At 44.6% G+C, this 19,851-nt stretch overlaps 1 protein-coding gene and 1 long non-coding RNA gene across 2 annotated transcripts in view; one reads left to right on the forward strand and one right to left on the reverse strand.

The window, feature by feature from the left end:
* Positions 1 to 114: 114 nt before the first annotated feature.
* The window catches only part of NUDT3 (nudix hydrolase 3), a 111,369-nt gene continuing 91,632 nt past the window's right edge, over positions 115 to 19,851 (reverse strand). The window contains exon 5 of the mRNA XM_019738736.2: positions 115 to 8,250. Coding sequence (XP_019594295.1) covers positions 8,072 to 8,250 — 179 coding nt within the window. The 3' untranslated portion in view covers positions 115 to 8,071. The remainder of the gene's footprint in view (positions 8,251 to 19,851) is intronic.
* Positions 8,162 to 9,253, forward strand: LOC141571626 (uncharacterized). The gene is made up of 3 exons (XR_012496542.1): positions 8,162 to 8,299; positions 8,414 to 8,475; positions 9,126 to 9,253. It is a non-coding gene; the product is annotated as an uncharacterized LOC141571626 (long non-coding RNA).

Genomic DNA, 19,851 nt, shown 5'->3' on the forward strand with positions numbered 1-19,851 from the left:
TACGGCCTCTGGGGCAACTCCTAAGAACCCAGCAGAGAGGGGAGCCAAATCAAGACGGACGTGTAACACTCAAGGGCAACCTCTGGGAAGAAGAGACCAGACACTAAGCAGGGATGTGTGTGAAATACTGGTTTTTATTGGTTGGCACAAGATTACAACCTACAATTCCAACGCCCTTCCCTCCCACACAGCTCAAATAGAAGGAAACTGATTAACACAAAGGAATAGCACGCTCACAGGTTTAGCCATTTCTGTACAAAAGGGAGCGGGATGTGGGGTGGTGGAATTTTAGGAGTACCAAAGCTATTTAGACCACGGGGTGGGGGGCGGGGTCTGCCTGTCCTGTTGCTGGCACCACGCGCGTCGACGCTTTAGTCAAGAAGGGGAATGGTTACCTATGGCTGGCCTGCTACTAGGGGGGAGTGGGGCTCACATCTGCTGTGCACCGGTCTCGGACCCAAACGTGGGGCTGCACCCAGTTCCCCTCTTTTCAGCCCTCCTCTTCAGTCCAGCTGTGCTCAGAGGAAAGAGAACCGTGAAGGAAGCCTAAGAACACCCTTCCTGAGCAAAGGACGCAGGAAAACAGTTCCTTCCGCTTTCTCTGGACCAAACGCCTCCGAGCACGAGGTCTTCCTTAGGAGTGCTGTGAAGACACCGGCACAGGCCGGCCTGGCACGTGGCCCAAGTGGGCAGGAGGGAAACTTATCTCCCAGGCGATACCAAGCAAGTTGTTTTGGAAACAAACAAACAAGACAAAAACAAGGCCACGCCCCACGGGTTAGCACTTAGGTCCTGGAGTGCATCTGAACAGGGCTGAGGGCGGTATTATTCTAAACCCGGTGTCCTAAGGCAGCGCCAGATCCCAAGAGGTTGAGTGACCATAACCAACCCTTCCTCTCACGCAAACGCTGTTCCTTGGATTCCCCCGTTTTGTTGCGCTCATTCAGGGCTCTTTTTGCCAACATCTCCAAGGACATGAGTGAGCACTCAGCCCACTGGTTCTTCCCTTTCTGCCCGTCTGACAAATCCTCAGCCCACTGCCTACGCTGGCGATACACGCAGCGACTCTGTAGACTGGTCCAGGGACTAGGTGACCTAACGATGGGAGGGGACAGCAGCAGGGTTCTGGTGTGATCACGACAGTCTAGTGTGAGCCTGTGTGATTCCCAGCAGACTGGTCTCTGGGCGTGTGGGCTCCTGGCTCTGCCTAAGTTCTGGGGAAGACGACTAGACTTGGCCATTTAGGCCTCAGCTAAAATGTATGAGCACTAGGGGGAAGGGACAAATACTTCTGTCCTTTGGAAAAGTTAAACTCAATACATCTTACCTCCTTTGCCTCAACCCAAAGGGTTCCCTGGAAATACCTGAACTTGCCCAAAGGTAGACTGCAATCTGAGCGCAAGACTTGCGACAAGGAAGGAAGCACATCTAGTTCATCTGTTTTAGGACTGGAATGGTCCCAGGGATTTGAACCTTTCTGATGCTGATGGGAGATGATGGAGTGGAGGTGATCCTAGGGTGGAAACACCTTAAATAAACCTCCTGCTGTCTGGAGACCATGCTCGGCAGCTGAGCAAACAGGGCTGCAGCCTCGCAGACTCTTCAGCACCCATCCAATGTCACTGGAGAGGATGGGAGACAAGGCCCTGGAGATGAAGGCTATGCTGGCAAGAGCAAGTATGAAGATGCTCCCAACAGGCTCCCACTTCCTCTCTGAGAACAATACGCTCGGGCAGGCCGGAGACACTCGCTTTACTTTTACAACAGCTCCCAACATCCTCAAATACTCCTGACTTCCGTAAGCACATGGCAAACTGGAAGCTGTCTTCCCTAAGACAGACGCACTAAATGAAACTGTCCTTATTCTAACCACCAACCTTTTGATTATAAACCAGTTTGAAAGTTTTCAGACCACAACAGTAAAAACAGACCTGACATGTACAAAACTGTACCACATACTGTATTTCTTTTACGAGAGTGGACCAGTTGTTTAAACGCACCGCTCCGCCACAGGGCTGCGACTCACTCGCGCATCACACCCTGAGCACAGCTGTCCCTCCGTGGGCGGAAGTGAAAGGGGGAGGTTCTCAGAGACTAAACACAACACCTGAAGCTAATCCCCTTTGGAGGGGAGTCCCCGTGGATTCTGAGCAAAGATGCGTGCAGCCCCCTGGCCAAAGGGCGGGGCGGTGCCTGTCCACGGTGGCTCAGCCGCCAGTCACTTCTGTGGAATTCCGTCCTGTTCTTGGGAGAACACAAGCCGCCTGCTTGCTGAGCAGAGACCCTCCACGTCCTCCCCTCACTCCAGTGCTTGGGAAGCGCTCCCCAACCCAACTTCAGCTCTGTCCCTGGAGGAGGCTTTACGTGGGGCAGACACATTGTTCTGGCCCCGGGTGTCTCCGTAATCAGGCTCTTCCTTCCTTGACACAAGTCGTACCTGTTACGCCGCTGGAATCAACTAACCCAGACTAGATATCTTCTTTGGTCATTTGTTAGTGAGCCTGAAAGCTTTTCTTTTTCACAGGACAAGAAAGAGGTGAAAGAGGCTACGTGATCTGTTGCTGCTTTAGGTTAACATTTCAACTCAGCACAGAAGTGCTCAGAAAGACCGGCTTGCATCGGTATTCTATAGGGATTTACCGGCGATCTCACCGCGAAAATGGTTTCCTGAAGGTAAGCCACTGCACCCCTACTACAGAGAAGAAAGGACATTCTCAAGGCTGGGCATCGGGACTGACGCATCTCGCTCTTTTCCTAAGGAGTTCCAAAGACAGATTTTGATCTACATACCTGATTGGGACCTCAAGCCCAGAGGGTGATTTTACTGCACTGTAGAGATTTCTCTGAAAGGTACACCCCACAGATGGTAGGGGATTAGTAGTAGGTAACTGTTCCAGAACCAGAATTTATGTTCCCCAACTCGATGACTAATAAAACCTTCACATCTGGCCTGGCTGCAATAGGGGTGAAGGACGGGTAGCACATCAGAATGGTGATGAACCTGGAAAATGACCAGGCTGCAGTTTTGCTCTTTCGATGCCTATCTGCGGGGTTTTCAATGCTTTTTCTAGTGGCCCCTGTGCGGGTTAAGAACTGGGACTGTAAACCAAAGGAAACCTAGACTAACTACTTAGACAACTGACTGCTGGAGGAACACAAGCTTACTTTTTCGGCCCGAAACACTTGCTTCCTCAGCAGAGTCCCCACTGGTGTGCTGGCTCCTGAGTTAGCTCGGTTTGTGTGTGAGCGCCCCTTGCCGTGCGTCGGCTGCCTCATTTTCTAAGACAAGCTCAAACTCACCAACCCATCATTACAAACAAAGCTCCAGGGGAGAGACATGCCGTTTTTACTTAGAAAGCCTCATATTGCAGAGGCACACAAAATCATGTTACCGCTAGCCTCAACTCAAGGAATCTGTCCACATCAACACCACACAGGATTCTTTCTTTCTCAATTATTAATTTTTAAGGGGAACAGGAGGACCAACTAATTGATTAATCTGAAGGTGAGAGGTATCCTTTTCTCAGATGTCCTGATTAGGCTCCTCACATCCTGGAAAGGTTGTCAGCTAATGCAAGAACATGGCCAGATGTGGAGTTGCCCTTTTAGAGGCAGGAGCAGGGCTGCTGGCTTCCAAAGGAGAACCTGCCGAAAACCTCCGGGTTCCCAGGACATGTGTAATCTCAAGTCTGCCCGATACACGTTCCACGGAATCTTCCACAGACTGTATCAGTGCTTCCCAATTTACAATTGACCTGAAAACTCCAGTGTCTCACTGCTTTAGGTGACATCTGACGTGGCATGGGACACACAGCTCTTCTGGGTGGAAGAAATCTCTGCTGCAAGGCTCAGCCTGGAGTGTGGTGGTTGACTGGATGCTTTTCCACTTACTCCCAGTGAGGTCATGGGCAGGGCTGAGGTCACCGGCGTGGACAGCTGAACGAGCCGGGTTAAGAGGTGCCATGCCAGCGGGGCTCAGAAGACATGGCTGCCACCTCAGAGGGGGGGTATGAACTGCAGCACCTCAGCTCTACCCTCTTTAGCTTCAAGAACCAGAACCAGGAGAGCTCTCTGCACTGCTCAGTCACTCTTAAAGAATCTCCTCGACCCAGAACTGCGGGAGGTAACTGTCCTGCATGTCTATTTCTTCTTTTTTTTTGGGAGGGGTAAAAATGCGGATTATTTTCTGAAATGCAGATGTGGGACCAGGATGAAGCGATACTGTCAACAGCTAACCCTCATTTCCCTTAAAGCAAAAATTCACTCCACTGTGGTCATATCTCCAGGTATTTCTTCTAACTCTAAATCTACTCTCAACTAAGAAGGGCTTACAGAACACTTCAGAAATATTAAAAATCACAGTTGTGGCAAAAATCACATTGTAGTTATTAAATCCTTTTTGTAAACTAAAAATAAAAAAATGTGGCTCAGGCTAAGCTGTTTTTAAAAAAACACCAGGTGGGGAGACTAACAAAGGCGTTAATATAGCACTAGATGGAAATGACACATGCGTGTGAAACGCACAGCTGGGCTCAGAAGGAGCCCTGAGGAGCAAGGGGTGTGGAGAAGAGAAACGGGGAGGAGAACGAGAAAGAACGGTTCTGAGTGGAACTTTTTTCTTCTAAAAACAAAAGGTGACTTTTTCCTTCTAAGCAAGTCTTAGAGACTTTCCGTGGGTTGACTCCTAATATCAAAACACTTTTTTTGACAGGAAGGAACCTGACTATGTAGCAATATGTTTACGAAACTGCTGCAAAACACTCTAGAGGGCAGGGACCCACGCTGCCCCCAGAGGCTGAGAGAAGTAAGGCCTGAAGCGCCTCCGGCTGCGGCTGCGCCCACAGAACTGCGCGCCGCACCGCAGAGGGCGGAAATCCCGCGGCAGGCCCCCTTCCAGCCCTCCCCGGCCGGCCGGCCGCACAGGGGGGACACTTCCATGTTCTTTGATCCCTCCAGATGGCCTCTCAGTGAGAGAGTCCTCTCCATGCAGGGCAGATGGAGCAGCAGACACTTGTGAAAACAAAACAGTCAATTCATGAACATTTATATCCTGTTAGGTTTGCTACAAGAAAAATCAAGACTCCTGTTTCATAGGCTGCATCGTTCTGGAAGGCTACAAATAATCTAACACGGCTGACTTCTGAGGGTAGCCTCTCTCTCTCTCTCTCTCTCTCTCTCTCTCTCTCTCTCTCTCACACACACATACACACACACACACACATACACACGAAAAGTCCTGCTCCAAAAAGATGGCATGACCTCACTGGTGTTTCCCCAATGGCTGTAATTTATAAACTAAAAACAAATTTTAATTAAGAAAAAAAACTCCATTGCTATCTTTCTCCATCCTGAGGATGGTGGACTCTGATGGATGCCCTAGTAATAACCAGAATCTAGGACATGCAAATTCACTGTGAGAAAGACTTTCTTTCTGTCCTGAATACAGGAAACTATGTCAAGCCTGAATAAGTACTTGCAGAATTACTGGTAAATCAGTGTCAATGAAATATTTTGCAAGAACGGTGATTTTTGTGCTTTCTTTTGTTTCTCCTCGCTTTCTTTGGGAAGATATGTTTACTGTAACCATCGGTCTAAACAACGTATCACCAAGGGCTGTGAGCACACATCAGTAAGGGCAGCCATGCTGTTTATGGTGCCAGGGAGGGAAAAACACCGATCCCTGCTCACCAGAATCCCAGTGCGACAGAAACATCAGCAGTATCACCAGTTCTGGTGGTGGACAAAGCCTCCTTTTGTCACTCAAGAAAGCATCAGCACAATCTCTCCAGTTGACTGCATTAATAGATCCATTCATGTCACCGAAAAACACTTCTTGGCACAGTTCACTTTCCTGACCCAAAGACGCCAACAACAATCCCAACAGGCCTTTTTGGGCAGTATATTGTGACACCAGCACAGGACAAACCTGCAGCTGATCACGAAGTGCACACACTGCTATTAACACTGCAGCTCCCTTTTCAGGAGTACGGACTAGTTTCCTGCAAAGCACTTTCAATCCAAGTCATAAAGGTAGAATTTATTTGGAAGAATGTGCTTTTGGGATTCCACTTGGTGCTTAGTTGGACTTATTCTATTTCCCCCTTTATGTATTTGAACAGAACCTTAGGATGCGCTAAATCAGGCAACAAGCAAGCAGTGTGTTCATTTTTAAGTAGGGCATGTGAACACTGAGTTAGCATTTAGACTCAAATCTCAGGTGCGGTTTCTATCCACTGGGACCCTGACGTGGGGATAGAATTCCTTTTCCAGAGACAGGATGGGATCCTACGGAAACTGCCAGCACTGTTTGGGTTCTGTGTTTCAGACTGGGAGAAAAGATGCAAACCAAGAGGAGATGGCAAAATTTAAATTCACCAACTGATGTCCCCCAAATGCTGAACACTAAATGACACAGGCCTATCAGATACATACATTTCTTTAGTGGGAGGGAAGAGCAAAAGCTTTGCAACATTTGAGTATTTATTATACTTTTTAAATAGAGAGCACTATGGTTCTAATTTCACATCTCGCTATGTTTTGACAAGGAGGTGCCACCAAGAGCGCAGCAACCAGCAACTTCCGTACCAAGCCGGGACCGATCGGTGTCTCCCCTCCCAGCCGCACCTCTGTATCTCATGACCCCTTTCTGCTTACTTCCCAACTGAACCACACAATTGGCAAACGAAGCCGGCACGAAACCTGTGTCAAAACCCAACAAGACAGCTTGCAGGGAGCCGATGCATTATGCAGCTGTGCTAGTAAATGATTAAGCATCTCTCGTATCACTTCTCAGCAGAAGACAGACCTTTCACATCCCAGCGGGAGACAGATGCAGTATTTCTGAGCGTGCTCTATAATGCAGTTACAAGCGCTGTAACGTTACGAAGACAAGCAAACACTCGAACTTTGCTCCTGTGTACTTTTCAGGAACTCAGCACGGAGGGGACAGGACCGTCCCGCTGCACTTGCCGAGGCGAGTCGCATGTTTCAGAGCACAGGACAATGTCCAGTCGGCTCGCTGTAAGGCGTGTGTGCACAAGGAGAGGCCGTTCTCGGTGCTAAGTAGCATATGGAAAAAATCCCAAACCAGCAGGAGAGGAACAGTGCTTGACACTCCAGTTTTTTAGATAGTAATCCCAAGAATCCAGTTCAAATCCCTACTGTCAACATGCGGGGAGGAATTCAATTTCTATCATTGTTTCTCCAGATCTGAGCTGAGGCCATTTGCTCCTGGCTTGGTAATAGAAAAGAGAATAGGTTTCTTCCTGTTTCTTTCTTGGCATGGAAACACAGCTTGGAGCAGAGATGGCCGTGAGGCCCGGGAGCGCCAGGAAGGGAGCGCCATCACTCTCCTGGGCCCTGCACACCTCAGCCAGTGACTGGGGAGCAGACACAGGACAGGGACACTTATCTAGCACTAGAACGAAAAACAAAACGGAAATTGGGAGGCTCTCCATTTCAGAAACACCCCCAATTTGAAAAACAAAAACCAAAACAAAACCTTGGAAAATTTGAACAGTTCAAGTCCTCTTCTAGTCATTTACATATTATATGCCCAGTATATAATGTGTAGATAAATGGATCTTGCAGTGAGAGTGACCGACCTGCTGGACTGAATAATAGCACATTATAGAACAAATTTTTGAAAGGTTTCATCTCATACCAGTATCTTTTAATTAAAAAAAAAAAAAAAAAAAATGAAAAATCAAAGAAAAATGTCTGGCCAGGGCTGGGATGAGATAAACAGGAATACTTCAGAATCCAAGGCAGAGGGAAAGCTGTTTGCCGCTTTTTAGAGGCTTGTAGGGGTGTGGAAAGGGAGGGACACATCATGCACAGAAGTACTTACAAATGACACACCCCACCCCCACCCCCCTCAATAAAAAGAGAAGCAAAAGCCCCATCACTTAACACCAAACAGCAACATTACCAAGAAACCCTTCTCTGCTGCCCATCACGCCTTATTTGAAAGAGGAGGCCTGTGAGGAGAGGTGGAAAGAGCAAGGGTGAGAGGGAAGGGCTGCACTTCAGTCTCGTTTCCAATTTCCATTCTCTGACAGGAAGTCTTCAGTCATCTGATGCCTGACATGGAGCTCTGAGCAGAAACCGAGTACGCGCTGGCCACGGCCGGGGTGCCGTTGTTGGCCGAATAGCCTTGCCTCAACGTTTCAAAGTACGACGCCTGCACGGGCTTGTGGTACTGCAGCACTTTTATGGCATCCTCTATTTTAAACCATTCCCTCTTCCTTCCTGTGGAGGCGGAGAAAAGGAAATCGGTACAAAGGGCAGCAATGAAAAGGTTTCTGATCTTATACAGCTTTTGAGAAAATGTAAGAAAACATGACAGCAATGGTTGTTAGTATTTTTAAAATATGTATTATAAATATATTTTCCTTATTTTCTTTTCTTCTAGGAGTAATGCAAACACACATTAGATGCTTCAAATACTGTACAAATGCCTAACGCAGAACATAGGTAAGAAACCTGCAAACTAAAGAGCGAGCAGCAATGGCAGGAAACTGCCCTCCGGAGAGAACCATTGCTTGTGGTTTCCTCTTGCGCTCCGGGGCCTCGGGGCCTTTCTCGGCTTGCATGTAGGTGCCTGAAGCCCAGCCAGCATCGCTCTCTGTTGCAAAAATCAACATGAACATCAAGCTTCCAGAATTACCAGAGTGGCTGGCTTATAATCAGTTATTTTAAAAAAATTTATGAGTGTTACAGCTACATAATAGAAAATATTTAAAAAAAAAACAACCCCAACACAATCACTATTAACTTTTCAGTCTATTTTCTTACTTTTTGTAAATGTGTGCTACATGCCACTGAATACATTCTGACTCCTGACGATGCTACAAATGAGTGACGTCCACAGTGTCCTGTGCTCAGCAGCCCTGCTCAGCCCCTGTAGACTCAGGCCTATGGCTTCTTAATGGAATCAGTCCATCTCATTTTTGGTCTTCTTAATGTGTTTTAAAATCCTTTATTATTTTTTCTCTTATAATAAAAGATCACTGCTTAAAATTGGGAAACTGGAGGAAAGTATAAATATAATTACCCATAATCTTATAAACCAGAAATGACCACTCTCAATACCTTTGTGTATTTGCTTTTCTTTCATTATATAGAAAAAGACACTATTTGAACAGCTGTAACTGGGACCATGCTTTACGGTGCTCCAAATCGTGAAAGGCTCTAATGGAAGGTTCTGGTTAGGAACATGGATGCTGAAGCCGATATGCTGGGCTGTAACCACGTCTATGGCTTTAATAAGCTGTGCAGCTTTGGGCAAGTTACTGAACCTCTCTGTGCATTTTCCTCATCTATAAAATAAAGATAGTAAGTAATACCCAGCTCAAAAGTCTGTTGTGAGAATTTTTTTTTTTTTTTTATTGGGGAAGGGGTATAGGACTTTATTGGGGAACAAACAGTGTATACTTCCAGGACTTTTTTCCAAGTCAAGTTGTTGTCCTTTCAGTCTTAGTCGTGGAGGGCGCAGCTCAGCTCCAGGTCCAGTTGCCGTTGCTAGCTGCAGGGGGCGCAGCCCACCATCCCTTGTGGGAGTCGAATCGGCAACCTTGTGGTTAAGAGGATGCGCTCTAACCAACCGAGCCATCCGGGAGGCAGCTCAGCTGAAGGTGCCGTGTTTAATCTTAGTTGCAGGGGGCACTGCCCACCATCCCTTGCGGGACTCGAGGAACTGAACTGGCAACCTTGTGGTTGAGAGCCCACTGGCCCATGTGGGAATCGAACCGGCAGCCTTTGGAGTTAGGAGCATGGAGCTCTAACCGCCTGAGCCACCGGGCCGGCCCATGAGAATTTTTTTTAATTAGTTTCAGGTAATGATTAGACATTTACACCCCTCACAAACTGATAACCCCAAGTCTACCACCCATCTGACACTGTATAGTTATTATAATACCATTGACTATACTCCCTATGCTGTACTTTACATCCCACAATGTAAAGTTGTACAGCACAGTCGTTAGGTATTTATATAATTTAGGAAGTGATTCCCGATAAGTCTAGTACCCATCAGACACCACAGTTTTTACATTACTGACTACATCCCCCAGACTGTATTTCACATCCCCATGACTACTTTGTGACTACCCATCTATACTGCCTAATCCCTTCACCTTTCTCACCCATTCCCCCAATCTCCCTCCCATTTAGCAACCATCAGTTTGTTTTCCGTATCTGTGAGTCTATTTCTGTTTTGCTTGTTGGTTTATTCTGTTCTTTAGATTCCACATTTAAGTAGATCATATGGTATTGTGTTTCTCAGTCTGACTTATTCAATTGGCATAATACCCTCTAGGTCCATTCATGTTGTTGCAAATGGTAAGATTTCTTTTTTATGGCAGAGTAATACTCCATGTATAAATGTACCACCTCTTCTTTATCCAATCGTCTACTGATGGGCATTTCAGTTGCTTCCATATCTTGGCTATTGTGAAAAGTGCTGCAGTAAACATAGGGGTGCATATATTTTTTTGAATTAGTGTTTTGGATTTCTTTGGATAAATACCCAGGAGGGGAATTGCTGGGTCATATGGTAGTTCTAGTTTTAATTTTTTGAGGAACCTTGATACTGTTTTCCACAGTGGCTGCACCAACACTGCACAAGGACTCCCTTTTATCTACATCCTTGCAAACACTTTTTGTTTGTTGATTTATTATTGATAGCCATTCTGACAGGAAGGAGTAAGGTGATATGATATCTCATTGCATTTCTCTGATCATTAGTGACGTTGAGTATCTTTTCATATGTCTATTGGCCATCTGTATGGAGAAATATCCGTTCAGGTCCTCTGCCCATTTTTTTTGCGGGGGGGTGGAAGGGGAACAGGATTTTATTGGGGAACAGTGTGTACTTCCCGGACTTTTTTCCAAGTCAAGTTGTTGTCCTTTCAATCTTAGTTGTGGAGGGTGCCGTTCAGCTTCAAGTTGTTGTCCTTTCAGTCTTAGTCGTGGAGGGTGCAGCTCAGCTCCAGGTCCAGTTGCCGTTGCTAGTTGCAGGGGGCGCAGCCCACCATTCCTTGCGGGAATTGAACCGGCAACTTTGTGGCTGAGGACATGCTCCAACCAACTGAGCGATCCGGGAGCTCAGCGGCAGCTCAGCTCAAGGTGCCGTGTTCAATTTTAGTGCAGGGGGCGCTGCCCACCATCCCTTGCAGGACTCAAGGAACTGAACTGGCAACCTGTGGTTGAGAGCCCACTGGCCCATGTGGGAATCGAACCGGCAGCCTTCGGAGTTAGGAGCACGGAGCTCTAAACGCCTGAGCCACCGGGCCGGCTCGCCATTTTTTTTTAAAAACTTTTATTTAAGTGTTTTTCCAAGACCCATCAGCTCCAAGTCAAGTAATTGCCTCAATCCAGCTGTGGAGGGCGCAGCCCACAGCAGCCCATGTGGGGATCAAACCGGCAACCCTGTTGTTAAGAGCATCGTGCTCTAACCAACTGAGCTAACTGGCCACTCCATCTGCCCATTTTTTAATTGGATTGTTTGTTTTTGTTGTGTTCAGTTGTATGAGTTAGTTTTATAAATTTTGGATATTAACCCCTTATCAGATGCATCATTGGCAAATGTCTTCTCCCCTTCAGTAGGATGTCATTTTGCTTTGTTGATGGTTTCCTTTGCTGTGCAAAAACTTTTCAGTTTGATGTAGTCCCATTTGTTCATTCATGCTTTTGTTTCCCTTGCTCAAGGAGATACACCAGTAAAAATATTATTAGGGATAATGTCTGGCTGTTTACTCCCTATATTTTCTTCTAGGAGTTTTATGGTTTCGGGTCTTACATTCAAGTCTAATTCACTTTGAGTTTATTCTTGTATCTATGGCATAAGAAGGTAGTTCAGTTTCATTTTTTTGCATGTATCTGTAGTTTTCCCAGCACCATTTATTGAACAGACTATCTTTACCTCAATGTTTATTCATGCTTCCTTTGTTATAGATTAAATGACCATATAGGCATAGATTTATTCCTGGACTCTCTATTCTGTTCCATTGATTTATGCGTCTGTATGCCAGTACCATGCTGTTTTGATTACTATGGGCTTGTAGTATAATTTGATATCAGGTAGCATGATACCTCCAGCCTTGTTCTTTCTCAGGATTTCTGTGTCTATATTTGGGGTCTTCTATGGTACCATATAAATTTCAGGATTATTTGTTCTAGTTCTGTGAAAAATGTCATTTGTATTTTGAAAGGGATTGCATTGAATCTATAGATTGCTTTGGGTAGTATGGACATTTTAACTATATTTCTTCCTATCCATGAGCATGGTATATGTTTCCATTTATTTGTATCTTCTTTAATTTCTCTCTTCAATGTCTTATAATTTTCTGAATACAGGTCTTTTACTTCCTTGGTTAAATTTATTCCTAAGTATTTTATTATTCTTTTTTTGATACAACTGTAAATGGGTTTTTCTTAATTTCCCTTTCTGATAGTTCATTATTGGTGTATAAAAACACAACCAGGGTTCCAGGCAAGATAGCACAGTAGGTAAAAGCTGTGCTTACCTTCTTCCACGACCACATCAAAATTATAACTAAATTACAAAACAACCATCATTGAGAATTGCCTAAAATATTGCTGAACTGGGACACTACAACTAAGGACATGCAGAAGCAGCCACCTTGAGACTGGTAGGAAGGGCAGAGACGCAGAACGGGATGGGTTCACACCTGTGTGTGACCATTTAAAATTGGGAGGGATATCTTGGCTGCAGAGGTCCCTAGGGAGGAGCGAGGGGTCCCATCCCCTCCCCAGCCCAGAGTTACAGTACTGGGAAGAGAAGTCCCCACAACTTCTGGATGTGAAAACCAGCAGAGATTGTGACTGAGTGAGATGGAAGGCAGCTGGAGTCCTAGGCGCTCCTCTTAAAGGGACTTCGCATGGACTTATGCACTGATGCAATCACTGGCTCTGAGCCCCAGAGCTGGGGCAGCAGCTGGAGAGGCAGCAGGGACATGGGTGGGGGGAACGGAGTTGTCTGGCTTCAGGATGGTGGCTGGAGGGGCAGCTTTCTCCTGGATGGAGGAGCTGGCGGTGGCCAGTGTTTCTTTGTTGAGCCCTTCATCTTCCCGGCGTGCAGATGCAAGCCGCTGCCATGTCTGAATCTCCATCAAGCTGACTGACATCATTCATTCACCACGCCCTAGTGATTGGAGACACCACCCCATCCAACTTTTGAGTATACCCAAGCCACTTCCAGTGGCTTTTTTGTACAAACTGCCTGCCTTGGCTCATGATGCAGGCTTTCCTAGGATCTTGCAGAGGTTCACAGAACCCAGACAAGCAGCATCTGGCTTGAGGGGTCTTCTACCTCTGGCTGAGCAGCCCTAAGCCTGGCACTAGTGGCAGCCAGCCTCTATTTGCGGCTTGGCCTCTCAAGCCACTTCCAAGCACAGCACAGGTGGCAGCCACCTGTGGATTTCTTTGTGGCTCCTGCAGGGTGGCCCCCGGTCGGGCACTGGATGCAGCTGAACTTGACCTGGAGTAGGTCCCCTCCCAGGTGGCCCTGGGCCTGGTGCCCTGCAGCAGTCAGCTTCTAAATGATCTGGAGCTGTCTCCAAGAACACCACATTCAAGGGGCAGATCGGGCAGGCACCTGAGTCCTGCTGAGGCAGATCCTGCTCTGTAGTCACAGCCAGTCCTCACAACCAGTGAGCCCAAGCGTCAGGCCCTCACATTGATGTGCAAATAGCAACCAAGGCTCAACTACAAGAGCAGGGCACACACACCCACACAAGGGACACACCTGGAGTATGTGGCTCAAGTGACCAGGAAGATTGCGCCACTGGGCCACCCAAGACAGCTACTACATAAGGCCACTCTACTAAGAACGGGAGACACAGCAGCCCTACCTAATACATAAAAACAAACACTGGGAGGCAGTCAAAGTGGGGAGACAAAGAAACATGCCCCAAATAAAAGAACAGAACAAAGCTCCAGAAAAAGAACTAAACAAAATGGAGACAAGTAATCTGCCAGGCACAGAGTTCCAAACACTGGTTATAAGGATGCTCAATGACCGCAGGGAGAACTTCAACAAAGAGCTAGGAAGCATAAAAATGGAGATAGAAAACATAATTAAGAACCAATCAGAAATAAAGAGTACAATAACTGAAATGAACAATACATTACAGGCAATCAACAGATTAGAGGAAGCAGAGGCTCAAATCAGTGATTTATCGGCCAAAGATGAAATAGTACCTTTTGTGACAACACGGATGGATCTTGAGATCATAATACTAAGCGAAATAAGTCAGACAGAAACAGTAGAGAACCATATGATTTCCCTGATATGTGGTATATAAAACTGAAAAATACGCAAAAGAACAAAACACTGGGCGGCCAGTTGTCTCAGTTGATTAGAGTGCAGTGCTCATAACACCCAGGTCGCCAGTTCAATTCCCACATGGGCCAGTGAGCTGCACCCTCCACAACTAGAGTTAAAAACAATGGCTTGACTTGGAGCTGAGCTGCCGGTGGGGGGGCAGGTTGGCTCAGTTGGTTAGAGCGCAGTGCCACAGTGCTCCAAACACACTGGTCGCCGGTTCGATTCCCACATGGACCAGTAAGCTGTGCCCTCCAAAACAAGATTGAAAGAAAGAATGACCTGACTTGGAGCTGATGAGTCCTGGAAAAACATACTGTTCCCCAATAAAAATAAAAAAATAAAAAAAAGAACAAGACACAAATGAAGAAACAAAAACTCATAGACACAGACAATAGTTTAGTGGTTACCAGAGGGTAAGGGGGGAGGGGGGTGGTAGATGAGGGTAAGGGGGATCAAATATACGGTGATGGAAGGAGAACTGACTCTGGGTGGTGAACACACAACATGATATACATCGATGATGTATTACAGAATTGTACACTTGAAATAATTATAACTTTACTAACAAATGTCACCCCAATAAACTTTAATTAAAAAAAAAACCTATAAAAAATCAGAGATTTAGAAGATAAAGTAGCAGAAAACACCCAGTCTGAACAGCAAAAAGAACCTCAAAAATTGAGGCATGTTTAAGGGGCGTCTGGGACAACCTCAAGCATGCCAACATTTACATTATAGGGGTAACAGAAGAAGAGAGAGAATAAGGAATTGAAAACCTATTTGAAGAAATAATGGCAGAAAACTTCCCTAACCTGGTAAAATAAATAGACATACAAGCCTAGGGAGCACAGAGTGTCCCAAACAAGATGAACCCAAACAAGCCAACATTAAGACACATCATAATTAAGACGCCAAAGATTAAAGGCAAAGAAAGAATTTTAAAAGCAGCACGAAAAAAGCAGTTACTTACTTATAAGGGAGCTCCCATAAGACTATCAGCTGATTTCTCAACAGAAACTTTGCAGGCCAGAAGGGATTGGCACAAAATATTCAACATGATGGAAAGCAAGGACCTACAACCAACACTACTCTATCCAGCAAGGCTATAATTTAAAATCGAAGGACAGGTAACAAGCTTCCCAGACAAGATAAAGCTAAAGGAGTTCATCAACACCAAACAAGTATTATAAAGAATCTTAAAGGGACTGCAAGATGGAAAATAAAAAATATGTATAATAAAATGGGAACAACTATATACCTATCAACAATTACTTTCAATGGAAATGGGTATAATGCTCCAATCAAAAGACAGGGGAGCTGAATGGATAAGAAAACAAGGCCCTTACATATGCTGCTTACAAGAGACTCACTTCAGATCAAAAGACACACACAGACTGCAAGTAAAGGGACGGAAAAGATATTTCATGAAAATGGAAACAAACAAAAAAGCTGGGGTAATGATACTTATACCAGAAATAATAGACTTTAAAACAAGGACTATAACAAGAGACAAACAAGGACCCAGTAATCCCACTTCTGGGTATTTATCCAAAGAAACCCAAAATGCTACTTTAAGGGGATGTGCTCATCCATATGTTTATTGCAGCATTGTTTACAACAGCCAAGACATGCAGGCAACCTAGATGAATGGATGAAGAAGAGGTAGCACATATATACAATGGAGTATTACTCAGCTGTAAAAAAGAACGAAATCTTGCCATCTGCGACAACATGGATGGCATTGGGCTGAGTGTAGCGAAAGACACAATGTCATATGATTTCACTTATAAGTGGAATCTAAAGAACAAAATAAACAAACCAACGAAACACAAACAAACTCATAGATACGGAGAACATTTTGATGGTTGCCAGATGGGAGGGATGTTAGGGGTAGGTGAAAAGGTGAAGGGAATAAGAAGTACAAATTAGTTGTTACACAGTAGTCATGGGGATATAGAGTACAGCATAAGGACTATAGTCAGTAATATTGTAATACCTGTTTATGGTGCCAGATAAGTACTAGATCTATCGGGTTGATAGATGGGAGGGGGGTTGGGGACAGGGTTAAAAGGTGAAGTGATTAAGAAATACAGACTGGTAGTTACAAAATAGTCACGGGGATGTAAAATATAGGGAATATAAGCAATAATATGGTAATAACTATGTATAGTGCCAGGGGGTACTAGTCAGGGGGATTAATTCCTAAGTTATATAAATGTCTAACCACTATGCTGTACACTTGAAACTAATCTAAAATATATTGACTGTCTACTCTAATTGAAAAATTAAAAAGGGGGGGAAGATAAGTAAGAATAAGAGATTCAAAGTTCCAGATATAAAACAAGTCTTGGAGACGTAATATACAGCACAGATACAGTCATAATACTGTGATAGCGTGGCACAGTGTCAGATGGTTGCTGGACTTATAGTGATCACTTCTTTAGCATTGCAAATATAATCATTAAGGTGGTAATAACTCTTTAGTGCCAGGTGGGTAATGACGAATAACTATGAGGTATATCTGAAGCTAATGTAATATTGTATGTTAGCTGTATTTTAATAAAAATCTGTTTTAAAAAATAAAAATGCAACTGATTTCTGGATATTAATTTTGTATCCTGCTACTTTCACTAAATTATCAGTTCTAACAGTTTTCTGGTGGAATCTTTCGGGTTCTCTATGTATAGTATTATGTCATCTGCAAATAAGGACAGTTTTACTTCTTCCTTTCCCATTTGGATGCCTTTTATTTCTTTTCCTTGTCTGACAGCTGTGGCTAGGACTTCCAGCACTATGTTAAATAACAGGGGTGAAAGTGGGCAACCATGTCTTGTCCCTCATCTTAAGAGGAATGATTTTAGCTTTTCCCCGTTGAGTATGATGTTAGCTGTGGGTTTGTTATATATGGCCTTTATTATGTTGAGTGTTGTGAGATTAATATGTAAAGTACTTGAATACCTGGCACATAGTATGTGCTATAAGAATTTGCTTTTTATTGTTATTGTTTCTTTTTTACTTCACACTATTTCTTAAGCATTCTTCTGTTATAAAAAATAGAACATTTAATGGCTATGCATTACATCATAACATCTAGCATGGATGTACTGTCATGCATTTAACAATTTCTCTATCATTGAACACCATTATCCTGCAATTTTAGTTATTATAAATTATGCTATAATTAAAAAAATATATATTTATTTTTTTAACCTCCCAGGGAAAGATCCCTAGAATTGAGATTATAAGAATATCACATCTGAACTCTAAAGGGTTCATAATCTATAGGGCCAAACTGTTTTCCACGAAGGCCATACCAATCCCCAATCCTGCTTGTGTGTCAGCATGTTGGTCTCATCACACTCCTGCCATCACTGTTACCTTTTCTTGGACACCGCAAATTCTTTAGGTGAAAACTAGTATCACATTTTTGTTCTCATTTCAAATTCCTATTTTAATGTAGCTCTAACTAGTGTATATACCTTAAAATGTATATACATTTTAAGAGATGTTATCTATGTATTACTTTTCAAAGTTAAAATGAATTACAGTAGCAAAGTGTAGTATGTTCGCTGAGAAGATGGAATTAATCAGGGCCGGCCCAGTGACTCAGGCGGTTGGAACTCTGTGCTCCTAACTCCGAAGGCTGCCGAGGCTGCCGGTTCGATTCCCACATGGGCCAGTGGGCTCTCAACCACAAGGTTGCCAGTTCAATTCCTCGAGTCCCGCAAGGGATGGTGGGCTCTGCCCCCTGCAACTAAGATTGAACATGGCACCTTGAGCTGAGCTGCCGCTGAGCTCCCGGATGGCTCAGTTGGTTGGAGTGCGTCCTCTCAACCACAAGGCTGCTGGTTCGACTCCCACAAGGGATAGTAGGCTGCGCCCCTTGTAACTAGCAACGGCAACTGGACCTGGAGCTGAGCTGCGCCCTCCACAACTAAGACTGAAAGGACAACTTGACTTGGAAAACAGTCCTAGAAGTACACACTGTTCCCCAATAAAGTCCTGTTCCCTTTCCCCAATAAAATCTTAAAAAAAAAAAAAAAAAAGATGGAGTTAATCAAATGAATGCTAACACCACGCAGGACAGTCAAAGAAAATGGCAGAAGTACGGCTGTTGTTCGAGAAGCGTGAGACCATTTTGAAGTGGTATTTGAAATTCGAGCAAGTTGTGGAAGTACGACGACAATGGAGGCGTGAGTATGCAACAGAACCTCCAACACGCCTAACAACCGTACGCATTCATGATGAGTTTGAGATGCATGGTACTGTGTGAAGAAATTGAAACGGCATGTGTGTGATACAAATGTACACACACTGGTGAACGTTGGTCAAGCAGTTGTTCACCTTAATCAGAAGTGTCTGGACGCTGATGGGAACCACTCTGAGCACCTCTTGTCATTGCAGACGTCAAGCGTGCCTTGTACTCATCTTTTGTTATCAGTATATATTGAGTATTACAATTTTAATACAGTTTTTTTCCTTTCTTAAAATGTGTATACATTTTTTTGGCACCTCTGTATAATTCTATACCCTGGTTTTCTCATCTACCAACAATGTTTCATGAGCAGTTTTCCATGGTATATAGTTTTCAAAGTATGTGTTTAATAGCTGTATAACATTCCATCAGATGAATGTACCTTAAAACACTTACCATTCACTGAGTTGTACATTTAAGACCTAATTTTTCATCTGAAAAAGGCTCATCTGAAGGAAGGCTCGTAGGCTTATTCCCCATGTTTTAGATGACTTCATTAGGGTCAATTCTCAGAAGTGGGAGTACTAAGTGAAAGGCTTTTTGGATATTAATAGAGCAATGGTACCTTAAAAATTCCTATCACAAGTGTACGATTCCCACCCAGCAGAGGACAGGACCACACCACACTCACCTCTGCTTCCTCTTCAGGCCCCAGCATCAGCTGTCGAGGAGTCTATTTTTAACAATCGCCACTGAATTTAGTTGCTTAAGCATATTACATTCTGACCAGATACAAAGCCATTAAAAGCTGAAGGGCCAGGAAATGCCCAGATGAGCAGTGCGAGGGGCCTGGTGGCAAAGCACACACTCATAATAAAGGGAAAGGTTTTGGCAAGTGAATTTTACCCCTTTGCCAATTGATAACAGAAACTAATTAATTTATACTTTTCTAGAATGTAGTTTCCTTCAGAGGTTAAAGATTAATCCATGAAGTAACCATGAAGTCACTTCAGTTTTCAGTTCAAAAGACATACACCCAACAATGAGCTGCGAGATTTAAAAAAATGGCTCCTTAGGAGAAAGCCAGGTGCCCCTGAAGGGTAATGTGAATAAAACTGGAAACTTCTGCCACTACTTTGCATCTACTGAATGACTGGAGAGTGGCTCAACCACCAAATCAACAGTTCTCTCCGACAGTAATAATAAGCATCATAAGGAACCACGAAGGTCCTGCTCTCACCTGGGTCTCCGTGGCCGGCGGCGGGCCTGGCCGTGGGGAGGCCCTGATCAGTATCTGCTGAGGAGG

This window comes from Rhinolophus sinicus, linkage group LG05 (genome assembly GCF_036562045.2).
Source record: "Rhinolophus sinicus isolate RSC01 linkage group LG05, ASM3656204v1, whole genome shotgun sequence".
In the NCBI taxonomy this organism is placed as follows: Eukaryota; Metazoa; Chordata; class Mammalia; order Chiroptera; family Rhinolophidae; genus Rhinolophus; species Rhinolophus sinicus.